The sequence below is a fragment of the Aphanomyces astaci genome, assembly GCF_000520075.1.
Source record: "Aphanomyces astaci strain APO3 unplaced genomic scaffold supercont1.81, whole genome shotgun sequence".
Lineage (NCBI taxonomy): Eukaryota > Oomycota > Saprolegniomycetes > Saprolegniales > Verrucalvaceae > Aphanomyces > Aphanomyces astaci.
Genome location: NW_009798344.1, coordinates 242,575 through 256,178, shown reverse-complemented (window position 1 = coordinate 256,178; position 13,604 = coordinate 242,575). Strand labels below are relative to the sequence as shown.

The following is a 13,604-nucleotide window of genomic DNA, read 5'->3' as shown; positions in this document are numbered from 1 at the left end:
TGACGAAATATATTGGATGTTTGGGAATCTGAGCAAATCACGACTTATACTGGCAGTCCACGAAATATAATGAGTGAATTCGACGTTCCCACGGAACTAAATGCCGAGGTCGCGAAATATCATGAAGCTCCACGAATTTAAATGGTACTAGTATTCCACAAAATATACCAGATTTTTTTCGAAATTAACCGCAAAAAGGTGAAGTAACTTGTATTCTAAATAACACATCAGTAACTCGGGAGAATTTCCAAATCTCCACGCTCAGGCAACTTTTTCAACCTCCGAAACTTGGAGATTGTAGCTGAATTAATTCTTTACAACACATACCGATTTTATTGTGTTTTGCAGTCGTATTGCGTGAGAAAAACTAGCAAAATCAAGCAAATTTGATATAATTTTGAGAATCAATTTAAGACACATCTTGTTATCTTGATCAAAGTATGATCATTTGCTTATAAGTTTGGTGTTTAGGGTATTGAATTATAGAGTGACCTAATCCTTTGGGCAGGTTATAAATTCGCAAGGAGCTTTCCAATATACATTCTCTCCTTTCCGGATAGAAATGAAGAGGATATTTATTTGCAAAGTTTTTCTTCAAATACTTTTGCGCCATTTGATTGGTTCTTGACCATATATCTTAAATTGAGTCATGTGTCTTAAATTGATTTTTTACGTTATCCTAAATTACCAAGGGATGGGCTTGTACTACTACATAGTAGTAGTATCGATTATGAGAGTATTTTTCTGAGTGCTTCATCTATTTCTATGCATAGAATATAAAGCGCGTTTATTAAATGTGGAAGTATATACATTAATAAGGTAAAAATGACTAATGTTGAAATTTTGCAGCATCGATTTAGCGAGAATATTAACATTGATGATGTGTTTAAATGATCATGTCATAGGCTAGACTGGGAGCTACAATTTTTATACTAACTATTTATCGCTCACGTTTATACCATACTTTAGCAAGAATTTTCTCCAAAGACCCCCTCAAGACTGTCGAGCTCAAATTTGTTCGTTTTTTTATTTACAAACTGCAAATCACAATATTTTGTTTGCGTTATACATTTTGTGATTTTGGCGTCGGTTTTATGTGTCTAAAAGAGTGGTACTTCTAATTTGTTTCAAGATTGATTAACTGTATTAATAAATACCACTGATTTACGAAACATTCACGAAACACTGGATTAAAATATACACAGTGTGAGTTGAAGGATTTTGAAACGCACAAATTAAAGTTCCTTGAGAGTCACAGTTGCATGGCGATATCGTCGCAAGTTGACAGTGTGATGGTCTTTATTGGTACCCAAGGACTGGCTATCGTGAAGCGTACGAATACACACATTGTCTGAACTACTTTACTGGTGGCTTATGCATGGGAATGGTGTACCCGTCTGTCTACAGCTATCCAATACACATGAATGGTGCAGTGCCGGTATGGCGTTAGTAGGACCAGGAGCTACGATGGTGTTTGCTTGGGGGGCTGTACCGGTAGTTTGACTGTCTCTCCTCCTTCTCTCCACCATAAGCTTAGTGTAACTCTCATTCCTCTCAACCTCCATTCGCCATGACATACAGCACTCATCGGACTCGCCGTGCCTCACTCATAAGCATATACTTCGAAGTACTGTACTGTACATACATGCATCATGGTGGTTTGCACCAACATAAAATTAACATCAAATCTTGTCCAGTCATTCGTATTCTTGGCATATGTTGCCACTTGTATCATCCAAGCCTCTGTCTCGGATGATGGTTGTTGTTCTGCCGCGTCCGCATAAGTGCGTCGTGTGCCCTTGGAAATGACCGAGGGCAAACCGCACCTACATGGGATAGTGAGATCCGTCTTGTTTCGACGTGTGGTCGACATCAACGACTGGTTAGTACAAAAGTTAATACCAGTCAGTTTGCATTGTGAGTCTAATCACCGTTGTGTTTGCTGTGCTGGTCGGCGGAACGTCGACAGTGCGGGGTGCGGAACAATGAATTCTTTAGAGCGTCGTATCGACTATGCAATGAGTGATACGGAAGCTGAGCTGTCAAGCCGCAAGTCTCGTTCGCCGGAGCGGGAAGAAGACCTACAGCAGGCTCCACGAGGGCATGAAGGTCGCGGACGTCTCCGCGGGCCTATCGGCTTTCTTAAAAAAACCCAACCTCAGGCCATTGACCGGATCGGGTTGGCACCACAAGGCAGTGGCCCAAGATGGGAGCATCCGCTGCACCGGCAATGGCAGCGAGAGTACCGTTACGATCCGAGGAACCAGCTGCCGGGCAAGCAGCTGAGGATGTAGACATGGGGTTCGACGATGCCGTGACGGTACTCAACGCGCCGGCGTTGCACAACCATCGTCGTTCAAGGAATCAACGAATGCCGAATACCAGCGATATACCTTGCAAATTATGGCATTGCAATCAACGGGCGAACGTCCATTTTTGATGTCAGTCGGTGCGTGTATGGACCTGTTTTCAAAGCGACGCATCGCTATGCTTGACTTTGGGAAGTCACATGGCGATGTGACAGAAGACAAGTGGGTGGCCTGGTTCATAGAGGCCCACGATGAAGAACCCGTTGAGTGCTGACGAAGCGCCTTCAAGTGGCCGTACAGTTCGACACCAATATCCTCGGCGCCGACAGTCGAGTGAGTCGAATGCTCGACAATTTGATGAAAGCCCTCGAGGCGGACGGCCAAGAGTGGGTGCTCCATCAGGAAGGGAAGTTAGTGGTGGGAATCATCAGCAAAGCGATCAAGCCAGCACCACTCCAGCTAACCATGACGAAGCAGCTGCAACTACAGCGGAAAAAAGTGTTCAAGTCAGAAGAATTTCGCTACGTCAAGTGGCTGCGGCAATTCGCCATTGGGTACCAGCTGTATGGCAGCATGGACGAAGAAAAACCTTCGAAGCCGCCGGCAGAGGAGCCTCGGAAGGAAAACACGCGGCCTCATCCACGTTTCAGCCCGGTCCATGAAGAAAAGCAGCCCAGTGGCACGTCGGTCGCGCCTCCTACTTGGCGTGCTCATAAAAGAGACGAGCCGCCAGAGCGACCCAAGCCAAAGTGCCTGAAATGTCAGTCGACGGCACACCGAGTGCGGGAACACCCTGGCATTACAGATGTCGAGGTTGATGGACGACTTCCATCAGGCGCGCCGTCGGTCGGTGAACTTCGTGTCGAGCACGAAGCCAGCGAACAGCATGGAGTGTCAAGCGTCGATCGAGGACGTTCTCACACTTCCTCAAGGGTTGCTTGACTCTGGGTCCGAGGAGACGTTGGTGTTGGAAGGCCTCCTCGTGGCGCTGGAGCGTCTTGGTGCAAGTCTCAACGTTGAGATAAAGCCAAGACTTATGTTGAAGCCGTACGGAGAGACAACCAAGCCTCTCCATGTGACGCGGCAAGTGCAGTGGTGACGTTGGAGACATCAATCAGCCCACTGGTTTTGCGTGGACTTCGAGCGAGGTCGACTGGTTTTGCGTGGACTTCGAGCGAGATCGACGTTCTCACTGGACGTCCCCTTATGGAGCGACTGGGGATTTCAGTCGACGACATGCTTGTCGACGCTTTGAAGCAGCGTCGAGTCTGGGATATGGACGAAGCGGGAGATGCCGACCAGACGTCGGCGAATGTGAACCGGCTGCACGAGGCGTTCCAGGAAGACCCCAAAGACGCATTGTACGTCGAGGGCGTGGCGTGTTCCACTCCAGCAATGGAGAAGCCCGCCGACCAAGACGGCGAAATAAAGCGCATTCTCGACGGCAAGATTGCCGAGGTCATCCAGCTTGGCCTCTCCCCTGCGCATGAAGGCGAACTCCGGCGTATTTTGGATGACCACGCCGATGTCTTTCGCCTGGAGTTTGGGCAAGACTTGCCGGTGGATGTCGAGCCGTTGAAAGTACGGTTGAAGGAAGGAGCGGTGCCCGTGAAGTGTGCGTTGCGCCGGTACCCGCCGGCCCATATGGAGTATTTGAAACAGCATGTGGAAGAGCTCGAGGCCGCAGGCCTCGTCTACCGCAACAACCGTGCGACATGGGCAGCAGCGCCGCGGATTGTGGCCAAGAAAGCCCCTGGCGAATATCGAATGACCATCGACTCTCGCCCGGTCAACGCATGGACGATCCCCATGCCCTGGCCGATACCGAACCTGGACGCCGCGATGGCGACGTTGGTCGGCATCAACATGTTTTTCACGTTGGACTGGCTGAAGGGGTATTGACAGTTGCCACTGCACCCATCCTGCCAGATGTGGTACTCGTTCATGACACCGTTCGGTGTCTACATGCCAACCAGAATCCTCATGGGACAGACGGACGCCGTAGCCTATTGCCAGTCCGTGGTGAACCAGATGTTCGACGAACTGTTGTAAGCCGGGGTGCTGGGTTGGTTGGACGATCTGCTGGGGTACGCAGACAGCTCGGACAAGCTGTTTGTGTTCTTGGACACGGTGCTGTCCACCTGCGCAAAGTTCCGCCTCAAGCTGCATCCGAAGAAGTGTAATTTCTTCTTGAAGGAAGCCACGTGGTGCGGGAAAGTGATTTCCACCAAAGGGATCTCCCATTCTCCTGATCGAGTTCAGGGCCTGTGTGCACTGGACACGCCAACATCTGGCGCCAATCTGCAACAATTGACAAATTGGATGCTAGTCGGAACCGATTGATCCGCTGCGGGGCCTGCTGGACGTGGCGGCGAAGGCCGCTGGTGAGTCGAAGAAGACGGCGCTGGCGCGAATCAAGTTGACTGCCGTCGGGTGGGCGTCCGAACACGTTGCGGAAAATGGTGCCGCTGTCGCATCCATCTGCAGATAAGATCATCTGCCTTTACACCGATGCCAGCCACACGCATTGGGGTGCCGCCTGCACGCATATCCCGCCCGAAGTTACCCGTGGATCAACAACGGAACGAGCGTTGGCATTTTTGAGTGGTGGGTTTGGCGGGGCAAGTGCCCGGTGGCCGACGGTCGAAAAGGAAGCGTTTGCGATCGTCGAGTCGTGCAAACGACTGGAGTACCTGCTGCTCCGGCACCAGGGATTGAGGCTATTCACTGACCACCGCAATTTTCTGTACAGTGTACACCTTTAACCCGCTGGGTTACAACAGCAACATGGTCTCGTACCAAGCCCACAAGCTCGAACAGTGGGCTATGGTGATGGTGACCTTCCCCTGCACCGTCGGGCATGTGGCGGGGGAAGCGAACGTATCGGCGGAATTGCTCAGCGGTGGCGTGGCGTTCTATTTCCTGCGGCAGTGGCGAGAGTGCGACAACTGGTTGTTGTCTCGCCCCTACAAGACAAGGATTTCGCCTGGAAAATACTGGGAATACAGAAGGCAACCTGGAAAGCTGCCGGCGAAGACGTCACCAATGTGACATGGAGCGTCAGCGACAGGTGCTACGTGTCCGTCGCTGGGAAAATTCGGATTCCCGAGACCGCTGTGGATCTGCATCATTGCCCACCAAGGCGCGGCCGGTCACAGCGGAGTGGACGTGACAACCCAAGGCGTATTCGAGCAATTTGAGTGTCGAACCGCAAAGGAAGACCTGAAGACCTTTGTGGGCAGTTGATTGGACTGCCTGTGTGTTGATGGCACGATGGTACCGAGGCCCTGGGGCGTTGCCCAATGAGCTCATCCACTTCGACTGGCTCCAACTGCCTCCACACGCGAATGGCTGGAAATTTGTGATTGTCGTCAAGGACGACATGAGTGGGGGTTGTCGTTGGTTCCCTTCGGTAACGGCCGACGCGGAAAGCACGGCGAACGCGATGATGGATTGGTTTGCGACAGATGGCTCTGTGTCGACATGGATTTCCGATGGCGGAACCCATTTCAAGAACGAAGTCGTGGGCAAGATCAAGAGGACGATCGGTGCCCATCACCACATCAAAACGCCGTACACGCCGTGGGCGAACGGCACGGTGGAAGTCGTTAATCAACTTATCCTGCGAGGGCTTCGTCGGAACGAATGGCACCGTGTGTTCGCCCTGGTACAGAGCGCATTGAACCACCAGCCAGGGGACCGGCGGTGTGACTCCAGTGACGGCGTTCCAAGTCTTGCCCTCTTTAACGCCTTAAGTGGGTTCGCACACCCAAGGACAAAGGAAGTACTCACGGCTCTCGAAGGCGCGTCAGAAGCACATGGACGCGCTGCGAAAAGCCATGGATAATATGCTCCGCGATGTAGCAGTTCGAAGCGAGAAGTTGCGGCAACAGGCGCGAGGCCGCCGCGAGAATAATGCGCATGTGCGCTTGGCGAAGTTTGCGCTGGGCGATTTTGTGCTTTTGGGAAAAAGCATCAAATTCCCGACCAAGTTGGCACTCAACTCGAAAGGCCCGTACCGCGTATCGCGGGTCGACTCGGACTATGTGATGGAAGTCCAACAGCTTGTGGAGACGTTTGCTACATCGGTCCACCATGCCAGCCGGCTGAAGTTTTTCAGCGACGCCGCATTGGACGTCACCGATGCCCTGGTGGACTATGCCGCGTTTGGTGACGAAGGATTCTTCGTCGAAGAACGTTTGGGCGCTTGCCGCAGCGCCGAAGGAAATTTTGAAGTGCGCGTCAAATGGAAAGGTCTGGACGAAGAAGAAGCTTCGAGTCAGCCCTCCAACTCTATGAAGACATTGCGGTCGTTCTGCGCCGCTGGATCGTGAAGAATGCCAGCGACGGCGTCGTCAAGGCAATGCGCGACGACTTAGAGGCGACCCTGGGCCATCCTCTGTAGGGGGACGTGTTCTGCCGCGTCCGCAGAAGTGCCTCGTGTGCCCTTGGAAATGGCCGAGGGCAAACCGCACCTACATGGGATGGTGAGATTCGTCTGGTTTCAACGCGTGACGACATCGACGACTGGTTAGTATAAAAGTTAATACCAGTCAGTTTGCATTGTGAGTCTAACCACCGTTGTGGTTGCTGTGCTGGTCGACGAAACGTCGACAGAGCGGGGTGCGGAACAGTTGTCGTCATGTTGGCAACACGACAACTTCGTCGAATTGAGTCGTGGCTCATTTGAGGTGTCCAGTAGGTTCAGCCACTGAAAAGGACCTTGTCAACATACAGTCCTTGAGTTCGTCTTACTATAGTGCATGTGAGGTTCTACTCGTGTTGCATTTTCATGACGTGCATCTCAACAGTACTTTGGTTAGTAGTAAAAGTAGTATATACTAGACATTGTAACGTTTCGTATTTGTTTCGTAAATAGCAACAGTATTTACCGGTAGCTCGCAATAGTTGTGGCACTATCCGTTCTACATGTTCGAATAGGTGTATATATACCACAGTCCTTGTGCTTGGGCCTGGGAGTACTGCGGCCACAGCTAGCAGAGGTACCCCAGCACATCATTTCTTTGATATAAAGCTTGCATATAAGGAATTGGCATTTTGGATTGGACACAAAGCATGCCGAATAATGTCCAATGCGTCTGGAGGCTGCCGGAAATGGCGAACGTAGCCATCCTCGGCGACATAAGCGATGATGAACGTACTGTATGTCTAGATGAAGGGGACGGGTTTTGGTGCAAGGCGACTTTGTATTCGATTCCGCTGTTCAAAAGGTAGTGTTATTGTCATCTTGAGCTATAATTTATACCATACATTAGTGCTCTTTCGAAGATTTGTTGAGTTAGAGTTTGAAAGTCAAACATGTCGCAGCGAAGTGAAATTCACGTAAAATATTTTGGCTCTTTCGAAGAGGCAACCTGGGAAGAACGGACTCAATAGCTTAAAAGCGCGCAATCAGATCTGAACAACGGACGAACTTACTGAATGCGTGTCGTTTTGCATTCATTTTGAAGCTGACAGCTGTGCAACCTTGCGCTACAGTACATACTACAGGCACAGTACTATTGTGCTCTTTAATCCAATCACATGCTTTTTCTAATATCACATTTTTAACCAATCATATGCAAGATTCCTTTACCGGAAAAACGGTCCTGGCAGAAATGCAACTCGGCTCGACCTTGCAATTAGTATTTCACATTTTCAACTAATCATACTCAAGATATTTTACTGGAATAGAAACCCTCGTAGAAATGCAACTCGTTTATTCAAATAAAAAACAATTGCAGATTTACAATGTTGGAAGAAGTAGTGCTCCATAAGTCGGATGGTTTGTTCTACTGTCCAAGGTGCACCGTGACTTACGCCAACTAGCGCGCATTCCGAGCCCACTGCAAAATCAAGCATGGCTTGAAGGTGACCCTCTTCAAAAAGAAGTCAATCGACAAGAAGAAGGCCAAGGCACGACAACGCAAACAGCAGTGAAAGGCAACGCGCGAAGCGTTGCAAGCGATGGTTGACAAAGCGGTCCGTCTAAACAGCGAGCACCAATTACAGCTGCCGTCGCCCGCGTCCGTGGGGCTTACCAAGCAGCGAATCCAAACGTGAAGATCGAGGATTCGACGGTTCCTGGTGCTGGTCGAGGATCGGTTGCCAGTGTGGATTTGTCTGCTACTGACATTTGCACCGTCTATGACGAGGAAAAGGTGTACGAAGAGCCAAGGGACCATGAGTACGCGTATCAGCGTGACAACGAAATCGTGGCTCAAGGTCCCAGTTACCGGCCGTGGACTTGGCTCCTTCGTCAATCGTGAAGCTCGCGGGAGGTCGGGGTGTCTGAAGAATTGCCATCCTCCCTCAACGGCGTCCTCGAAAGCCGCATCCGCCTTCCGTATCACCCAAAGCTTTTTACTACGGGCTCTGCCCCACTCTTTGATGTGTTTGCATCACTGCCGCGCCTACCATCCTAAGCCTCGTTCGGCTCTGCCACTCACGCCAGTTGCCGTCGAGCTGGCCTCGCTGCCAGCCAACTACGGGTCTCCCGCTGATGCAGGCGATCTTGACTTCGCTGAAGTCTCATCCAACGAGATTCTCGTCACTGATCGCCTACCACTCTACCCACCGCGACCATTATTTCACATCCCAGCCAACCCAACCAAAGTGGTTCTTCCACTGTTCCCCCCAGTGCCTTCTCGGTCACTCGCAGTGATGTTCTCACCACCGCGTCGATAACGCCGATCAAAGTAGTCTGCAATTCCCCACCCCGATGTGTGGACGGTATCCGTCCCCATCCACCCTTCCAAGTCATCAAGGGCAATGGCTTTTTTGCCCTACACGCAGATCTCCGCTACTGCTAGCATGATGCCGGTGACCCTGCTCTACCGAAGGCTGGCCTATGGTTCTACCAACTTCCCCGCTCTACGTGAACATTGAATCGTTGATTCCGGGGCATCCACCTCATGCACCCCCAACCGCGATTATTTCTCGCGCTACGTTCCATGTGCGTTGTCTTTGACAGCCGGGAACGGTGCCACACTCCCAGTTGTCGGTTATGGTGCCATCTCGAAGCTAGTGGGCATGTCGTCCCGCGACCAAGTCGATGACATCCGTCCTTGCACTTTGCGTCTCGATGTCGGGCTCCACTACAGTTCAACCTGTTCTCCGTCCGCCAAGCGTCGGACGACAACATCACATTCCGGTTTCCGGCTCGTGACATGTGTGAGATCATCACCTACTCTGGAGACGTGCTTAATGCATCCAACAACGCCATTGGAATTTATTCGTTCCCTGCCCAACCCAAGTTCATGTCCACCGATCCGCACCGTGGGGAGTCTCTCCACATTTCGGACTCGACCCGTTTCCGTGTCATGATGGCCTCGTTCGAAACCGCTCTGCGGACCTTTTCGACGAAATACAGTTGATTTTCTACTTTTATCGATCAATTGCATATGTTTGCTTACTCGTCGGTGTTGCGCTATGCGCCTATCTCCCATCGACCATCTATGGTCCCTAAGTCAACTCCACCGCCTCCTCTAACTACAGACTATGTCTACTTGAGTGTTGCCCATGCTATGATTCGCACACCAACAACTACCCGAGTCCACGATGCTATTGATGTTCCAACTGACTGTCTCGTCAGCGTCGTAGGTGACTCAGAACTTTCCACAACTAGTCTTGCGCGCATTTGGCACCGTCGTCTCGGTCATCCTGGCATTCATGCCTTCGAACAAATGACAAAGACAAACCCCGAGCTTATGCTCTTCAAGGCCAAGCACCTTCGTGGTCACTTATGCGAGACTTGTCATTACGCCAAGTCCAAGCGTAGTCCTTATGACTCCTCAGCGGACTTCCGCGCTACTTCCTACCTTGCCCTTGTGCACATGGACATCTGGGGACCCAGTCCGATTCTGTCGGCAGGTGGCTCTGCCTACTTCGTAGTCTTCATTGACGATTATTCCTGCTTTAGGTGGGCATATCCAATGCGTTATCGCAAAGATCTCTATGAGACATATGAACTATTTCCTACGGATGCCATGTATATTTTTGAACATGACGTATGCGAGTTGCACCCCACGGATATTGGCACTCTCAAAAGTGACAACGCCAAAGAATTCGAGAAGCTTGACCGCCTCATCCGGCCAAAGTACAACACTCCGGCGGCGTTTTCCAACGCCTCCTCGCCTCAGCAAAACGCTGTCGCGGAACGCCGTATCGGCATTGTTGTTCGGAAGATGCGATCTATGTTCATCGAAGGAGCTCTCCCCAAGTTCTTATGGGCTCTTGCCCTCGACTATACCTCATGGCTTGTTGACATCGCTCCGTCGTCGTCGAACAAGGGTTTCTCACCTTACCGCGTTGTATTCAACCGACACGCCTCGCTGGGTCACATCAAAACCTTTGGTTGCACAGCGTTTGTGCACTTTCAACGTGCCGCGCAAATTTCCAAGCTCGATCCCCCTGCCGTCAACACAATGTTCCTGGGTCTCCCACACAACCGCAAGAGTTATACTCTATTGAACTTGCATTCTCATGCATTCATCTAAACTCGTGACGTTATCTTCTGGGAGTCCGAATTTCCCGCGGTGAACTCTGTTGATGCTGCAGTTTCATATCGTAGACGGCTTTCTTCAAATCCTACTTTCGTTCCATCCTTGGAACCCAATGCTCCATTGCCCTCACTACACTCACTTATTGAGAACCGGCCTACTCCCATCATTTATGACAAGCATCTGGCTCCATCACCGCCCACCCTCTCAGCACGACCCACGTCGTCTCGACCCATCATGGCACTTACTGTAGCTCTACCTGACCGTCTTTTCGACGTGTTCTCTACCTTTCCGTTGACAAGTCCGGTCTAAGTCCCTCGCCGCCTACAGCAACGAACCACATTATACACTTACGGCTTTGCCGTTGCCTTCCTCACAACCAGTGAACTCTGTTCCACCCTCAGCCCCTATGGGACCATTGTTCATCTACGCTCTACTCGCCGACCGCGTCGACAACAGCGACCCCAAAGACTGGGGTGATGCCATGTCACGCCCTGACCATGCCCAATGGCTTCTAGCCGCCAAATCCGAATACGAGTGTTTACTCTCCAACCGAATTATATGCTTGTCAAACGTCGTCATGATGAGACGGTTCTACCGTGTCTCTGGGTCTTTCGACTCAAGGCTGATGGCACTTACAAGGCCCGACTTGTCGTCCAAGGGTTCATGCAACAAGAAAACATCGACTACACGGACATTTTTGCACCTGTTGTTCGACTTGAAGTTCTTCGCTTCCTGTTTGCCTTAGTGGCCATCCATGATTTGGAATGCGAGCAAATGGACGTCAAAACCACCTTTCTCAATGGCAAAATTGACTGCGTTATTCGCGTGGAACAGCCTCCTGGCTCCCTGATTGATTCTGCCTCTAGGCGCGACTATGTCTGCCTGCTTCAAAAGAGTCTTTATGGACTCAAACAAGCCCCTCACCTATGGTACTGGACTTTTATCACTTATATGGCTTCCTTTGGCTTTGCCCGCCTTCACAAAGACCGCTGTGTCTTCTCAAAGCCCGAGATGATGGTTTTACCATAGTTAGTCTCTAAATCGACGATCTTTTGATCATTACTCCTACCAAGGCTCTTGCTGCCGCTCTCAAGGAGTCACTATCACTACTTTTCCAGATGAAGGACTTAGGTCCTGTACGAGATATTCTCGGCTGGGAAATCGTCCGTGACCGTTCCAAACGAACTATGTTGATCCATCAATCTCGTTACTATTCTACAGTGTTTGATCGCTTCGACATGTCTACGTCAAAGCCCGTCGCCACTCATTTTAAGTGCTCTACGCCCTATCCAAGACCCAGTGTGCTAGTTCATCTGAGGATATTTATTTTATTCAAACAAAGCCGTATCGGTCAATCGTCGGCAGTATTATGTACTTAGCCATGGGCTCTCGCCCAGACTTGGCTTATGCACTTCAATAACTCTCGCAGTTTCTGCACAACCCGGGTCTTGCCCATTGGCGTGCTGCCAAGCGCATTCTACGCTATCTCAGATACACCTCTCTTCATGGGCTTATGCTCGGTGGATGAGACTATGTCTCCAAGCCATTTCTGTCCGGCTATGTGGACGCCAACTACGCCATGTGCCCAGACACTCGTCGATGTGCCAGTGGATTTCTGATCATGTCCTTTAAAAACCTCATCTCTTGGCTGTCCAAGCAGCAAGACATAGTGACTATACCCACCACCGAGGCCGAGTTTGTGCTCTTACCCTTTGCATTCAAGAATGTTTATACATTCGGCAACTCGCTGCCGAACTACATCATACTAGTGATCAACCGATTTCGGTTCACGAGGACAACCAATCTGCCATCAACATCGCCCAAAGTGTTAAACATCATGGGCGCTCCAAGCACATTGATGAGCGTTTCATGTTTGTTCGGGATCTCGTTGAGAACAAGGAGTTTATTCTCCATTATTGTCCAACCAAAGAACAACTTGCTGACTTTTTTACAAAGGCCCACCCGAAACCTGCGCTTCGCAGGTTCTGCAACACTCTGCATACTACGTACTGCAGTATCTAAAAGCTTGGCGGCTTCCTAAGTGATCGCGTCTCTTAGTTGAACAATGCCTTTGGCACTCCTGCCTTGTGGCCCCTGCCCCATACAGTATTTATGCCTCGTGGCTTCCACGGTAACTGTACCTACTGATCTCCACCCTTAAACGAAACGGAGCAAATTATGCAATTCACACAGTAAATTAACTCTTACAGGTATTTGCAGGCTGTCTGAACCAACCATTTATACATGCATTCAAGCGTTGGGCGTCTCCAAGTCAGAGCTGAGTATGCCAGTGCGTCTCCAGCAGTTTCTCACAGTGGAAATGATGTCATCCATTTCAATGCCAAACGATTCAAGTGTTCGAATTTTGAAAAAGTCATCACCTTCCGATATGGTTGGATAATATAAAGTTTCAAAAATTATCAAGTTTACCCCGTTTCGTTTAAGGGGGGAGATCAGTAGTGTTCTCCACCTCGCATTTATTTGCCTCGGCTATTTTAGCCACCATTTTATTCACGCCTTCATTTCGCCCCCCGACCTTGTTGGGGCTTGCTCACTTCTATGTCTGCTCCTGACGCTGATGGTCATTACCGCTCTTTGAGCCACACCAATTTTACTTTCGTTGTCTTATTCACTTTGCGCTGTTTACCTTTGCATGTATGCATCCTTGGGCTTTTGCCTCGCTTTATGAGCAACCTGGCACTTCTATGCCACTACAACTTCTTGTTTGCACTACACTACCTTGTTCTCTGGGTGGCTTGTGTATCGGGTTGCTTTTTGGCACTTTTAGTCT

At 50.2% G+C, this 13,604-nt stretch overlaps 1 protein-coding gene across 1 annotated transcript; it reads left to right on the top strand.

Moving 5' to 3' along the window:
* Window positions 1-8,276: 8,276 nt before the first annotated feature.
* Window positions 8,277-8,734, top strand: H257_16178 (hypothetical protein; the record flags this gene model as incomplete). The annotated part of the gene is made up of 3 exons (XM_009844532.1): window positions 8,277-8,368; window positions 8,422-8,534; window positions 8,607-8,734. The coding sequence occupies 3 exons, from the start codon at window positions 8,277-8,279 to the stop codon at window positions 8,732-8,734; spliced, it is 333 nt and encodes a 110-aa protein (XP_009842834.1).
* Window positions 8,735-13,604: the final 4,870 nt, after the last annotated feature.